Below are 16619 nucleotides of genomic sequence, written 5' to 3'. Positions count from 1 at the left end.
CTAATAAAATTAACACCAGAAAAGCCCGCGGGAACTGTCAAATTCAAAGTTATTTGTTTCACAGACTATAATATAATGAGTATTCTCAATGTCAAATAAAATTGAATTAGCGTAACATTTTCTCTATAAATGTATAGCTTCTTTCAGAAATCGGATAATATTCATCTGAAGCAAGTCTTAAAGATAACAACTGAAACAAAAGCTACATTTTTCAACCCCATTTTTCCATAGTGTTTTAAATTTTTATGTGTAAGAAAGTAACGTTTGTTTCTATCTGCATAACGATCAATCAATGAGTGTTATTTTGAGGAGTGTTCAAGGAACATAATCATCCACTAGAGATATAGGTCTTTTTTAGACAAAGAGTTTAACCAAAATGAAAAAAATATATATTAAAAAATTATAAGTCTAAACAGAGAAGGAAAACTAATTTTTTTTCCTGAATTTATTGTCGAGGAGTGTAGAATCAAAAAATCAAAAAACACAATTCGAGGATATGAACTTTAGGAACCACATTTTATTTTGAGGGATATTAGCCCTAAAAAACACCGTCGAAAAAACAGACTACGTATAGAAAATAATGGCGCGCCAGCTGCTCCCACACAAATAGCAAAAATTCTTTATAATAATTATCTTTAAATATGAATATTAATAATAATCGTGTAATATTTTACGTCACGCCACTGGTTTCGCTGGGGAAACCGGCGAGATTGTGCCGCGGGCGCCCTCTCTTGGCAAGATGGGAAAGGAATTCCAGAAAGATATGTTTATTTTTTCATTTTTTAAGTCTATGATTTTTCGATGGTTTTTGGTTTATATAGGTATATTATTTCAACTAATAATTGCTCTATAATTCGACATTACTATTTTCACCATTGGTTGATTCTAAATAAAAATAAAAAACAGTTTTTTTAAACATTGCAATATTACTAGATTATAAAAACGACATATTTATTTAAGTTACCAGCAAGTAATTTTATGCTAGAATTTGAATGAAATTTGCAGCTAAATGTAAACTTAACCAAAAGTTTATATTTTTTGGATAAACTTCATCTTAACTTCCAACTTAATTAATTACACTTTTTGTATAGTAAACATATTGCAGATCTCAGTATTAGGTACCCTAATTTGTTGCAGTGTTTAAATTTAGTTTTTTTTTAAATAAATAATAACAGCAGGTACTTAAATTTAACAGAGAATAAATTTTAAATCAAGAATCGATTTATGACACCTTTATTATAGAAAAAAATCTTTTTGTATATTCTGATATTTTTATTTTAGTAAATTGTAATTTAGAAATTTGCAATAATCTTTATTTTTAGTTTAAAATAGTAAATTTCATTTATAATTTTGATGATCAAAATTAACTACTGTCTAAAAATATTCATTCAAATATTAGATCCACATTTATACAGGGTGAGTCTGAAATAAGTGCAAATATTTTCAAGGCTTGTAGATCTGGATAAAGGAACCATAACTTCTCTTTACCGTTTTTTAGATAAGTCAAAAATAACCGAGTTATTCATGTTTGAAAATAAAAAAAAAATGTTTATTTTTAAAAAAAATTGAATGCCACCGGATTTTTTTCTGTATTTGCATCCCTTTTAGTGCCGTACCCATAGAGTAAAGCCGTAACAATGGTAATTATCAGAGATTAATATATTATTCCGTGGGAAAATTTGCGGTGGACGGGCAGTTCTAAAAAGTTTTCTAAAATATACAGGAAAATTTATTATCTTTTTTCTTGCGAAAAAAACTTCATAGACGCGTTCCTGGGATCGAAAAATACCACCCCTAATAATATTTGCGCGCATTTAAGACTCACCCTGTATTATGTAGGTACAGTTAGAGTTCAAAATCGGGAAATCCCGGTTCTTTTGAGCAGGACTGAAATTCCTGGTTCCAAAAAACAGGTTCCGGAAAGCCAATGTAGTATATCTAATAAATTCTTGTAGGCTGAGAATTAATTATTGTTCTAGCGTAAATAAAAAAATCTTTTAAACAATTAACAATAATTATATTCCAATTATTTAAACAGTTTACTTTAGATCAATTATTCACTGATATATTATCTAATAATGGATTGCTAAAATATTATGGGTAAGTATTAAATATTTCTATAAAACTTCATATATTAGGTAACCTTAACTAATTTCCACCTGAAATATTTTGTGTTTGAATTTGAAATCTAAATTTTTTGAAATTAAAATTTAGTTGAAACTACAACTTTATACAATAAAAACATTTATTAAAATTTAATATGAAATCATTATTAGAAAACTTAAAACGAATTTTATTATTAATGTAGTTAAATCTGTTGATTCTCAAATTTGAAAATAAATTTTAACGAATGTCAAATTATAGAGCATTTAGTTGAGACTTAATCCTGTAATTCTTACTCATGTTTCTGAAAAAAGTAAATTGGCAATTGAGAGGGTGCATCGGGCAACAAATCGTTTTTCTATATCAACAATCACACTTAGTTCCAATAAAACTCACTTTTCAATGCGAGGTAGGTCACGCCCACTGGGGAGCGTTTCCCATTTTGAGTTATTTTGGATACGTTTTGTTTTAACCTAAGAGTTAAAATTTTAAATATATATCTACTACTATATATACGATGACGTTGGAAACCAACTGAAACATAACTAGATACATTCCGCCGTGGGAGGAGTTTATATCCCGTAAACCGAAACTCGTATATAATAATTTATATAGATAATAATAAAATGATCTTGTTCTTTTCTTATTTGATTCAAAAAAAAGAACGCGTACCTAACTTTTCGGGTTTTCAGGATAAAAAGGTAAAGTCCTCTAAACTCTTCCCATAACGATTCTCAAGTAAAACACTGTATTGTTAATTACAACTAATTATTAGTTAATAGGAACCAATTCGCCAGATAAAGATATCTTGTTATTTTTTTAGTTTTACTCATGCGAGATACTTAAAAAAGCACGTTTCACCTTTTTAGCTTGATATCATCTTCAGTTACATATAAATATACATATATACTCGATCGAAATGACAGGGGAGATTGACAGGACGCTCCGAACGTCAATCCGTCCCCCGTCAAACCGATTCCGACTTAAATACAGCAACTTTTCAATAATAATAATAATAAGTTAATTAAATGAATCAATATATAGAGCAATAAAAAGATTTCTGCAAATATCTTTTTTCATTTTATCAATAATAATAATAGAAATAAACGGGCGCGGTCCTCTCTTTTTGCGTTTATCATTTTCAAATTGAGGAACAGTGCCGGACCGCGCCCAATAGGAACTTGTTTTACTGACGCCCCCGGTAGAGGGCGCGTGCAGTTTGCCGGCGCGCGCGAAATTCGAACCGGGTGGTTCCACTGCGCGCGCCTATGCGAGATAAGGTTACAATTAGGAACATCATAAATGTCGCAGTGTTCGATTATTCATTTTACTTGGTTTCTCTAATATATACACACACGCACACTCGTCACACGAACAAAAAAAACGTCAGGAACTGCCAGGGGGCGGGTCTCGGGTGCGGCTCGGGCGTTTTCGCCCGTCGATCGGGAACCTTCGACCCGCGTCGTCTTAGTAACTATCAGTTGCAGTATAGGAAACATAACCCTACTTTTCTATAATACATACAACAATAATTATTATTTTACACAGCTACGTAAGTTTTACGAGACTAAGTTTTCTTTTAATAGGAGTTACTTATAAGCGAGAGATCTTGATTATTTCTCTTACATGTTTCGACCAAATATCACCAATAATTTTTGGATGATAATATAATAATTAATACCGGATTTTTTTAGATTAATGTAATCTATAATTCTTTGTAATCATTTTTAACGTGATGAAAGTAAATCTTATTCTCTGTTGGTATTATAAAATAAGAATCACTTTTCACCACTGAAATCGTAGGAAGTTCTAATGACTGGTAGTGGCAAGAGCTTGCGCCACCTCCCCTGGACTAAGAAACCTCCTTTTTGGTTCTCCAGGCTGGCAGAAAGTATTGGAGTTCGAATCAACTACCTGACCTTGAGTGGATGGGCTTTCCTGAGCTGCCCTGGCTGCCAGAAGAGTGATTTGTTTCACCACGTCTTCCATCTCGTGACTTAATGGACTCTCACTCTGAGGAGGAGCATGATCTTTATATTGGTGACTTCCCGACTCAAAGTGGCTCTTTAATTCCAGCAAATTTTTGATTTTTTCGCCATTATTGCACTGACGACACTCGAAACCACTCTGGACTATCCTGAAGGTGCCCCTGTTCTCCTGGTTGGCTCCGTAGCATTGTCTTTGGTGGCTGAGTAACGGAGAATCGCCTGGGTATGCCATGCGGCACTTTTTGCAGACGAAACAAAGCTCGATATCGATGTCTTTGACTGGCAGGTCTGCCGGACGATGAAATGGTGGATCGGGTAGTTTGAGGGTGGTAACACCGGGTTCGCTGTTATTCTGGGCGACTTGCTCCAGGACTTGGGGTGGAAGGGGAAGAAAAGACGGACCACTTCCGGTGTCTAGAAGCAATCCTCCGGCTCCTGAAACAATGAGAAATGAGTTTAATAATGTCATATTCACATTATAAACTAAATACTTAAGCTATATAATTTTTAATTTCTAAGTAAAAATAATAAATATTTATGTTATAGTGGACACAAAAAAATTGGCTTGGAAATGAAGAACGCAGCTGAATGTCATCAATCGTCATGCCAAAGCCAATAACTTGATCTGTTTTCAAATTTTATATGGGTAGAATAAGCTCTAATGTGACCGGTTATAAAATTAAAACATGCCACAAAATTAAAAACTTGATTATTAGACTACATATTTAGTATGAAAAAAATAAAAATCTACCAATACTTTTAATAGCATTAGAGAGATTATGGACCATTCGTATAGAGCAAGAGTGTTAACCGACAGGCTTATGATTAGGGTGCTGACTTGCATTATTATCAAAAATGTTTATGTTAATATATCATCTTATTAATACTACACAAAGACCAGATTGAACAAACTTAAAATCATTAGCGTAACTAGCAATTTATCCTGGGGTGGGCCTGGGGGGGGGGCTGGTGTTGATCCCTGGGGGCGCTTAGGGTTTTTGTTTTTTTAAAAATGAAAATAATTAAAAAAAAAACATTTTTTGAATAAAACGTTTACATGAATTTCTCTATCAATAAATTTCATAGACTTGGTTATCAAACCGTGTTCCCGTAGATTACTTAAATACCTACAATTTTTCTAAAAAAATAAATATTAACACATTTTTTGAACAGAACAAAATAATATTAATTAAACAAAACTAGAAAACGTCATTTTTACTACATCACAAGCAAATAAAAATTAATACGTAGCCAAGAGTCATAATTCAGGATTTCTCTGGGGGGTGCCCAGCAGTACCTGGGTGGGGGCACCCCTGTAGTTACACCAATGCTTAAAATTCAAGTTCAAGTGACCTCTGACACGCCCTGAACTCAGCAATTCTATTTAGGTATATTTTTTTGTAGTATAAGATTCTAAGATGGGGATGCCCAGTTAGGCTTCAAAAATGGTTATCTCCGTTTCAGTCGTAAAATATCTAATTTTTGAACTAAATTTAACGATGAGAAGTCACTAAACAACCTATTAAATGATTAAACTTAGTTTAAACCTGAACTCTGAACCGAGTATGAACAACCGGGACTAAATAAATCTGGAATTTCTGGAATTACTCTATTTCGTATACAGAAAGAACAAATATATTTTCAATTAGGTATCATCACGAACTATTGGACATTGAAATTGGCAGTCTCAAAAAAGATCTTACGCGATAATTTATTTATACTAATGTAAATGTATACCGGGTGCACCTCAAAAGTGGCTCACCCCTATAACTTTTTTATTTTTTCAGATAAAAAACGAGATTTTGTATGTTAGTATATGACATTAATTAGGATTGATTGACGTATTCAATTGTTTTTGGTCACTTCCTGTTTCACCGGAAATTACTGCAACTTTTGATTTTTAAATGGTACTCTCGGTATATTTCTACTTTATTCGATAGAAAATGACACTGAATAGAATGATAAACCACATGTCAACTTTTGACATTTTCGCATAAGGTTTATTTGAAATTGTAACATGTGGTTTATAACGATAATTTGACTCGAAATACCAAGTATGTAGTACCAAATTATTCGTACAAAATGCCTTTTCCGCATATAATAATAATAATAATAATAATAAATGGCTTTATTAAAGGAAAAGTAACAAAATACATACTCCTTCTTCAGGCAAAGTCTAGCCTATGGCTACTCTACTTAACCTGTTCAAAGAAAAAAAAATTAAATATACAATTACAGTTAGCACCACCTGCACTACAACAATTAGTAAATCAGACAGAAAATAACCAGAAAAACAAAGAAATATTTATAAAAAAATAAAATAATTTAACAAAAAAAAAATCATATATTATGACAATAAAAAAACAAAACTGATAAAAAAAAAGTGATCTGGATCAGGGAGACGTCAAATCTGTTGGCTCATGTAAACCTCTTTAAGCTTTTTCCGAAAAGTACTTAGAGACATTTTCTTAACATTATTTTCGATATTATTAAACAATAAAATTGCATTATATAGATAGGAGCGGCGAAAGATAGAGGAGCTGTAAACAGGAAACTCCAGTTTATTTGGATATCGCAAGGTTCTGTTTACATCACTGCGAAATATAAATCTGTCAAATAAATATGAGGGTGTCTTTGTGGAAATAATTTTTTGTGTAAAATTACATGTCTGATACTTATACATGTTATCTATTTTGAGCCATTGTAGTATATTCTTCATATATACTTCCGCAAGCCAAATACAAACCTACAACATGAATTTTGTAGTTTTTGCAGTCGATTTTTGGATTTTTTATCTAAACAGTTATAAAATGAAACAAGGCAATTCGCAATTATAGGAAATATAAGAGACTCACATAATTTTTTTCGGATTTTAAAATTTAGGAGATATTTATTCACATATAACGATTTTAAGACACAATAAGATTTTTTCAGAATATTTGCTATATGACTTTTAAACCGCATGTCCACGTCAAAGACGACGCCTAGATTTTTATATAGCTTAACACAATTTAGGGATGTACCATTCAAGTTGACCTTTAGCTGTGATGAAACAGATTCGTAACGACGCGCAGAACAAAAGCACATCAAAGAACATTTATTAATATTTAACTTTAAGTTATTTTCAGCAGAGTACTCAGATATCAGTTTAAGATCATGAGTAATCTTAGTTATAGCAGTTTCTGTTTCATTTGGATTAAATGACATAAGTAATTGTGTATCATCAGCATATGATATCATGTTACAATAAGACGACTTTTGAAGTAAGTCTGCCGTGTAAATTAAAAATAAGATAGGACCAAGGACAGAGCCCTGAGGCACTCCAGAAGTAACACAATTTGAGGATGAAAAATTGTCATCAATTTGAACAACTTGTTTTCTATCCGAGAGATAGCACCGAAAAAACTTCAGTGATATGTCAGAAAATCCATAAAACGCCAGTTTGCTACACAATAACTCGTGGTCCAGCGTGTCAAACGCTTTAGAAAAATCCAGTAAAATTAGAGCCAAAGCTTCGCCATCATCCATACTATTCAAAATATTATCTATTACATACGATAGCACAGTGGCAGTGTTATGGCCTTGCCTGAAACCAGATTGATGAGCTGGTATTATTTTATTAAAAACTGCATACTGGTAGATTAGAGGTTTTAAAAAAATTTCAAGTATTTTTGATAAGACCGGTATTAAAGCTATAGGTCTGAAGTCTGAAAGTTCTGCCGGCTTATTTATTTTGGGAGTGGTTTAACCAAAGAAAGTTTCCAAGCAGTTGGAAAATATCCCGTTTCAAGACATAAATTAACAATATGAGTTAGAGGTAAAGCAACGCAGGGCAAACAGTATTGTAACATAACAGTAGTGATACCATCATAGCCAGCTGCATTGGATTTTAATGATGTAACAATTTTAATTATCTCCCACTCCTCGGCCTCGGCATATGCTAATGACACACCCTTGTTCCATTTGAAAAAATTGAGATATTATTAAAAATACGATTTGGGCATCTTTTAATTGGCCAGGACAAGATGCGAAAAACAATAGACGATCGATCTATTTTCCAAGGCATCGTGATTAAGATAAATTAGTGTTTTTAAATACGATTTTTTAAGCAAAAATGTCAAAAGTGGCCATATGATAAGCCATTTTATTCAGAGTGTCATTTTCTATCGAATAAAGTAAAAAAAAAATACCGAAGGTGCGATTTAAAAATCAAAAGTTGTAGTCATTTCCGGGGAAAAAGGAAGTGACCAAAAATAATTGAATACGTCAATCAATCCTAATTTATGTCATATACTAAGATACCAAATCTAGGTTTTTATCAGAAAAAAATTAAAAAATATCAGAAAAGTTAAAAAAGTTAAAACCCAAACCACTCTTGAGTAACACCCCGTAAATTATTGGTCGTTGCAGTAATACTAAATTGAAACTCGCAAATAGAAGAAATCGCAATCACAGTTTCCTATCGCGGGCTGCAATTGCGATCTTAAAATCGCTGCGTTTGAATCACAGTTTACGATTTTTTGCTCATCTCTACCTGGTATAGTTAATTTGAATTAGTTGTTGAAGCTATATATTTTGGATATTGCATCTATCGAAATTTCCAATACTTATAAAACATCCTCTATTTTAACATGGAAAGCAGGTATCTCCTAACACCATTAAACACAAAAAAATGTTTTTTATTCAGGAAGACCAATGCGAAGGAAAGCGCTTAAAATTAATGTAGCGTTATCGAGAAAAGTAATCTTTTCCAGTAATTAGATCCGACACGGGCATCGGTCCAAATTAAATCACGTCGTGGGGTGATTTGATTTTTAATTTTCTCGCGGGAAACGACGCAAAGAAAAATCTACTGGGAAAAATTCGGCAGGGCGTTAAAACGAATTTTCGGTCGGATTTTTTGGCGCGTGAATTTTCCGAATTAATTTTGGGTAATTAATTTGATCTAAAATCGAATTTAAAAGAGCTTAAAACGGAAGAAACGTTTCTTATACAACTGTCTAAAAGAATGATATTTTTTGTTACTAGGGATTTGTAAACGATTTATTTTTTACTTTTAACAACTTCAATTTAAATTTTAGGGATTTGTTTTTATGGTATGGTCTCCTGTTAAAGAATTACCTTGAATCAGTATATTATTTCAATATTTACTGAAATTTTATTCATAGAAGAGGTGTTCATAATTTCGTTTGTTTAAAAATTCGAATTTTTCTTTCTCATTTTGCCATACTTTTTTGGTATTCTTTTTATCACTTTGGTAGACCGCTAGTTAGTCACAAACAGTAACTAACTAGCGGTCTACCTGCTACCATTTATCGCCTTTATCGGTTTATAATACACGGTATTGCGCCTCGTGAATAAAATACATATACGCAAAATTATTTAAAAAATCGTCTAATTATTTATTATTTCTGGTTATGGTAAAATATCGTTTATACTGTAGTCTGTAGCAAAGTTTAGTTTATAAATTTGATTTTGTTTTCCTAGTTTTAATTGCTTAATTTTAAACCATGCTGGGTGCTAATAAAAGTATCGTTTACAGATTTCTCTTAAGAACAATAAAATAACATTGTTTTTAAATAATGTCCGTGGACCATACTTAAGTTGACATCGGGTCAATTAATAATTTTCCCAAGCGGATATATTGAGAATTTTACCTCTAAACTTTAAAACTACTCTTATATTAATTATTTAAGGCCGTATAAACATATCATATACAATTTTATATACTAATTCATTATAATAAAATTAAATCATAAAAATATTGTAATTATATCCCTACAGTTTAAGTGAAAATATTAATTCTAAAAATCTACTATACAATAATAATCTAAAAAAATCTAATCTAAATATCTACTGTGCACTAATAAACGCGTGTTCAAATATTACATGTATTTTAGAAACGTCTAGGTTTACTTATTTCACTGAGATTTATGAAAAAAAAATCCTTTGCCTGGGATACAGATACCTCCACGTTTTGGAAATAGCTCAAAACAAAACAAAATTGAACGAGGCAACAAAAAACGCCAAAAAAATCGCACCGCGCCCTCCTCACGAGTAGTTTTCAGGCGCTTTTAAGAATCGAAAGTAGGTCGAGGCAAACCGAAGTGTGTCAAGACAACTGGAAAAAAATCGAAATGCGTCAAAGTTGGGCGACGAAATGCGACCTTCACCTGTTTCGAAGAGTTTTTCGCATAGTATAGAAACTGTTTAAAATATATTGGTAGGGACAGGAGATTCATTTAATGTAAGTAAAAAGCAAGAAAGTGGAAAATGTTTAAAAAAGGTCATCATAGATCACTTTTATTTCGAGTGTTTCAATCAAACTCCACTTAAAGCAGGCTTCAATCTCTATCCTAATTCGCAACTATTTATTTCACATTAATTACACTAAAATGGGGATTCTCAAATCCTCGTAAGTAACACATGAAAAAATATATAAATGCTTAATAACTTAAAAATTTAGTTTATGTGATTTTCAATTCTCAGTAAATATAATCTCGTTAACGTACCGTCTGGACTAAAACAGAACTGGTTGAGTACGATATTATAAAGATACTAACTAGTAAAGCTTATACATATTATGCATGTCATTGACTGAAATATATTAAACCATAGTTCCATTAAAAACGGCTCAACGAAAACATTTCGACCGAACCCGGTACCGTCGAAAAATAAAATCAAATAAAAAGCGTTATCTGTAGGCATTTTAAAGCCCATAAAGTTCGACACCAGCCCACATTAAAAGTATTAAAACCTGCTCCGAGGGCATCAAAATAAATAAAATAAATAAACAACAATCATTAAAAGATTACACACTTGTCGATACATTAACATCGACATTTTATCGAGCGGACCGGCCCAACCACTGCTCGTTCGCTATCGGTAAAATGCGGTCCACCGCTTGGCTGGTCGGTTGGGCGTTGGGCTGGGCCGGTGCTTCATGGACGTGTATAAATTTGTATCAACATTTGTGCCAAGATTGGGCCGTGATTATGGTGGGTTTGCGCGCCGACCCACTCTACAGCCCGGCCGAGACTGTTTTAATGACATTCCGAATTGAGATAACGCTAATGAAATCACATCGAGAGGAGAAAAACAAATTTATATAAAGCAATAAGTCTCGGTCGTACCGGGGGGTCACCAGAAAATTGGTTTTTATGAATGTGTTAGACAATGATTCAGTATTGACACTAAAAGTCAGTCTTCAGTATAAACACTAATTTCGGACTTCCATTGTCTTTATTTATTTTAACATACACAAAGTTTCGGTCAAATGTATCACTAACCGTTATCATACCTATATTAATCGGTTTAAAACATTCTACGTCTTCCGATGCCATCTCTTCGTGCCTGTCTGTCTCTCATCCAGTATATGATTTGCTTTAGGATTCTTATTTTTGCCATTCTTTGGACATGCCCGTACCATATGAGCTCTCTGTTCTTCATCTCTTCCACTATTGTATGTTTAACTTCCATAATCTCTCTTATGCGTTCATTAGTTATTCGTTCGAGTCTTGATTTTCCTGCTGCTCTCCTCCAAAAATCCATCTCTGTAGCTTCCAGCACTCGTTTTGTTGTTTCCTTAATTGGCCACACTTCACAGCTGTATGTGGTTATACTCTTGATGATGATATTATAATAATATATTAATGTTTTGTTCCTCTTGTTTATGCTTCTGTCAGTAGTGTGTGTTTTTGTGAGAGGGAAATCGTACATTATTTTAACCAGCGTAGTGTACACCTTTCCGATACGTGATTCATCGCCGCTCCTACTCGACTCCGTTCCTGCATCCGTTCGTGTTCCGATTGTCAGTCTATTCATCGATGCCGGCTGTGGGACGAGTGTCGCTTTGAACTATTTTGTTTATTTTTGTTTTTGCTGTGTTATTTTTAGATTTTTACTAAAGTAATAAAAAATGGAAACAATAAAACCGGAGGAACTAATTGAAGAAGTGAGGAAATATCCGGTGCTGTATGACAAGACCAAACAGCAGTACCGAAACTGCGACTACAAAGACATACAATCTGCGTTTTTGGCTGTTCTCTATAAAAGCTTTCTCATTTTCCTCACCTTCTTCTTCCAAACAAAGTGCCACCATGGCTAAATCACTGTTGCTAAAATTATTAAACATTTTGCGCACACGACTTCATGCGATGATTGTTGAATCAAGACTGGCGATTGTATCCAGCCGAAGCCCGAAATCGTGAAGGAGTCGGAAGCATGTATGACATGTGTGTACTCACCATTTCCGATCCCACAGAGATCCGCTTCTGGGACAAAATCGGACCGGAGCCGGAACGGAAACGTGCATGATAAGTGTGTCCCGGCCTTAAATGTTGATATTTTATTGTGATATAATAATCTACTTCACCATATGGTCCCCCTACTCATTTTCTAATATGCGCAACCTTACGGGCGACTTCGTGACAAAAAACTTGTCCGAAATGTAGCTGGTGATACAGTCGCCGTTAGTCAACCTGTCCGAGATTTAGTTTAGCTCTGCGCCGCTGCGCGCTAAATACTATACCGTAGTTCTGCTTTCAGTGGACAGAGTGGGTGGTTGCCGAAGACAGTGTTGCCAGAATTACAGATTAATCCGTAGATTTACGGATTTTGGGTGCAGTACAATACGGATTTTCTATCATTAAATAATTTAATATAACAATTATTATTATAAGCTTATACAAGAACGGCGTCAGAGTTGGCTTAGAAATGAAGATCGCTGTTATTTCATATGTAAAATGTTATGGCAACGATTTCTTTGATCATACGAAATATTCAGTACCTATATATTTTTTTAATTTTTGTTGCTTATTCTATGTTTAGCACGAATAAATTTTCAATGCATAAACGTGATTTTTTCATCCAAAGATCTTTTCGTCAAACAGTACGTTTTTTTTGGTTTGGTATACAGATATTACACATTTTAATATGGCCAACACTGTCGCTTCCAGTTCCACACCGTCTTCAATCTCGCCAAATTAGAGAAAATGAGTGTTTTGTGCCTTGGCCGTAGAATGAGTAGAGGCTTCACCGTAACGCACTTGAGACGTAAGGGGAAACCAAATCAGCCTTGTCACGAATTTGCCCATTAGGTTGCGTATCTTCCCAATTCTTTCAATCAACGTTAATACTGCAAGCACATTAAAGCTAGAACAATAGTCGGAAATAAAAAATCGCGCAATTTATATTCCCAAAAGAATAAACTACTATAAATAATAACATAGAGTAACAATTGTTGGTAAAGAAGACAGTTACTTAATTATTTCCAGTCGATATTGCCTAATAGATACAGGAAATTCAAATGATAGCCGGCAGTATATCTATCGAATAATCGATCTAAATAAATCGCCCCTTCCGAAACAATGGCCCGTGCCACCCCAAGTTTTTTAGCAATCGCAGAGGGCCCCAAAAAACTCATTATATTCGGTAATAAAGGGGCCTCCCGGCAACAATGCACACTCTCTCCCCACCGTCTTAAATCAAACTGCGCATTCTTAGATTTATATCGGCGCTTTGCGGGAGACAGCCAAATGTTTTTACGGCAAAATCCTTTTTGTTAGGAAAATTTATATGCCAAAGAGGAGGTTAGATGGTTGAAAATGAGCATTTTTTATGAGGGAAAGATTAAAAGTAATTGTTTATAAAAGTAGAGGATTATTCATGAAGAGCCGATGATATTTTATTATTTTATGATACTGCTAAAAAGTAGCGTCTTCTAGAAATGCTCCTAGAATGCAATGAAGAATTCTTGCATACAATAAAACAAAACAGTATAAAATGCAGAATTAATTATTTTTTCAATAGATGGAGAATTAAAAAAAAAATTCACAGATTTTGCAACATGCGCAACCATCATAGGCGTATTGAAAATACCAGACACAAGTCGGCGGTTGTCGACAATCACTTGTTTTTTTTTACATTTTATATTAACTTGTGGCGTCATTTGGAAGAGCAATAGAAATATAAAAGAACTAAACCTTGTTTGTTGGAAAGCAATTTGACATTCGTGACGTCAGCACTCCGGCGGCGCGGCAGTCTAACGTAAACGTATCATTGATCGCTATTCACAAATATATTCCAGATACGTATAGTGAGTTTAACGTTCGTAACGTTAAATAATTTTGATATTTGATTTTTATCGTGATGGCTTTTTGTAAAAGTGAAGAATTTAGTGAGGAAAATATTAATGATGGAGATGAACATGTGCGGATTCGTGAATGGTCACGATAACGGTCACGACACTATGACGGGCTCTTACCCACGTAGGAGCCCAAAATATGCAAAAAGGGGGTCAGTTTAGCTTAAGTTTAGATTAGGTCTATATTTTTATTTATACAAAACCAACTAAAACCTAATAACGAAGAGTCAAAGTGCAACGTGAACGACCAGAAAAATATCAAGTAAAAAAAATTGTTAAGTTTTAATTACTAGTTACACAGTCCTTCCCTTGAGTTCTCTTGCCTAAAATCTATATTGTCTTTCCTAACATTTTAAATATAAATGATTGAAACTCATACAAGTTTACCATAATTTAAACTTAAGATAGTCCCTAATTATATTAAAATATAACACTTACGAAGTTAATAAATATTAACTATTTCTACTTATTTTTAATCATTTAATAATTCTGATAAAAACACACTTGATTTTTTTTATTTTAGAAATCATACGGGCTATAATCATTAATGTGACTATATTAACAATACTTAAATTAAAATTTATTTGAAGGAACGCTACTGTATTACAAAAATTGTAAAACACATATGTAATAATAACTCGGAATAATATAATTATTTAAAACTGCTCATCGCGTTATCGATGTTGGCGTCCTGTATACCTAGTCTGATTTCAGATAATGCAGATTTTAATGTGCCATTTGTGGTTTTTTTATTGGATTTTTTTTGCATATTTGGTGTATTCTATGAAGTGATTTTAAGTACTCCTGACCATTTTTCAATTATTAAAGTGCTTATTTAGATACATTTAAAATGAATTAATTAGTGTATAGTTTTGTATTATGAGTTTGTTTATTTTTTATAAAATGTATTTTTTTCCCATTAAAATAAACATAGCTTACTAGATCACTAGATGGTCATTTTTAAATACAAGATGTTAATTAAGTATCTGGCCAAACTTCAGGAGGTTATTTTTTGTTTGTTTTAAGGTAAAAAGTTCATATAAACATGTGTCCGGAAATGTATAATTTTAAAGATACAGGGTGTCAAAGTGTTTTCTAATAGACCTTTTTTATTAATATCTCAAAGATCCGTTGGCCGATTTTGTTGAAATTTCGCCATGTTGTGAACTTTGATAACTTAGCACTAATTAAATGATAATTATTATTTACAACAATATTCAAAGGATACAAACTTATCCAAATAAATATTTGGCAACGCCTTAGATTCATTTGTTTTTACGCCTTGGCGGTGGAAACCATGCAAGATTTTACTTTGTCTTGTTTTCTTTGTGTAAAGTTGTTAATTATAAAAATAATAATCATAAAAAATATAGGTCCTCATAGCCTAAATTTTAGCAAAATGTATCAGCAGATCCGATGAGACCCGAGTTATTATGTTTTGGAACTTAATGATTTAATTAATTATTTCCTTTAATGCATTCACCTATCCTACGCGCCAAGAAAAAAATATTGCATTAATCTAAATTTATTATTTATGTAATTCCGCTCTTTCACGTATAATTTGCCCATTGCTTCTCATAAGGAAAGAGTTAGATTAAAATAGCCAAACTGTACCTAACAACCCATATGCCTTGACGCACATTCTTTTTTATAATAATATGGGCTTTCTTTATCCGCCGGCCCAGATAAACATCCATATCCATAAAATAGTTGGCCCTCTCTGATAAATTAATAAGACCTCATTTCGGCCCCTAAAACGTCCTTGCTCTATTCGAAACTATCGACTTACGTGTTGACAAGTTGATTAGACAGGTTATTGAACTTGTGTGGCATCGAGCATGTCGTTTTTTCAAAGACGGGTCCCATATAAATGCGGCCAGAAGTATTTTCAATACTAAAATTATATGTATATTATTTCAAATTTTTTAACGATTTCGCAGATATTCGCGGTTTTATATTTCATTTGGCATTTTCCACAGTAAATTTTTTTCAAAGCCACCCACTGATTTTTCTCTGGTAATTTACCATTGAAGGAGCTATATGAAATAATACTGCGTGTATCTGCAAAACCATTAAAAAATTTTAAATATCTTAAATACAAAAAATGCTCATTTTTTAACTCTCTATCTAGGAAAAAATAATATGCAGGGTGTTTCGTTTTAAAAAAAAACAAAGAAAACCTATTTTATATTTTAGGAAGTTTGGCGTAGAATTTTGAACATTCTGTATGATGTAAAATTAAGATATTTATAGCAAAGTAAGTACAGACCATCTAAAGTAAATACGTAATATAGTTTTAATTTAAGGACAATTCTTGTATTTTTAATAATTTTTTTAAGAAAGGCTGAAAAATAAAAAAAATCAATCCGATGGATTGGACAAAT

General features: G+C 32.8%; 1 protein-coding gene across 1 annotated transcript in view; it reads right to left on the bottom strand.

Moving 5' to 3' along the window:
• Positions 1-2272: 2272 nt before the first annotated feature.
• The window catches only part of LOC115890866, a 53418-nt gene continuing 39071 nt past the window's right edge, over positions 2273-16619 (bottom strand). Inside the window, exon 2 of the mRNA XM_030911220.1 lies at positions 2273-4526. Within this exon, the coding sequence (XP_030767080.1) occupies positions 3913-4323 (411 nt within the window). The 5' untranslated portion in view covers positions 4324-4526 and the 3' untranslated portion in view covers positions 2273-3912. The remainder of the gene's footprint in view (positions 4527-16619) is intronic.

The sequence above is a fragment of the Sitophilus oryzae genome, unplaced genomic scaffold (assembly GCF_002938485.1).
Source record: "Sitophilus oryzae breed Bouriz unplaced genomic scaffold, Soryzae_2.0 scaffold_935_pilon_pilon, whole genome shotgun sequence".
In the NCBI taxonomy this organism is placed as follows: Eukaryota; Metazoa; Arthropoda; class Insecta; order Coleoptera; family Curculionidae; genus Sitophilus; species Sitophilus oryzae.
This window is presented reverse-complemented; position numbering and strand designations above follow the sequence as displayed.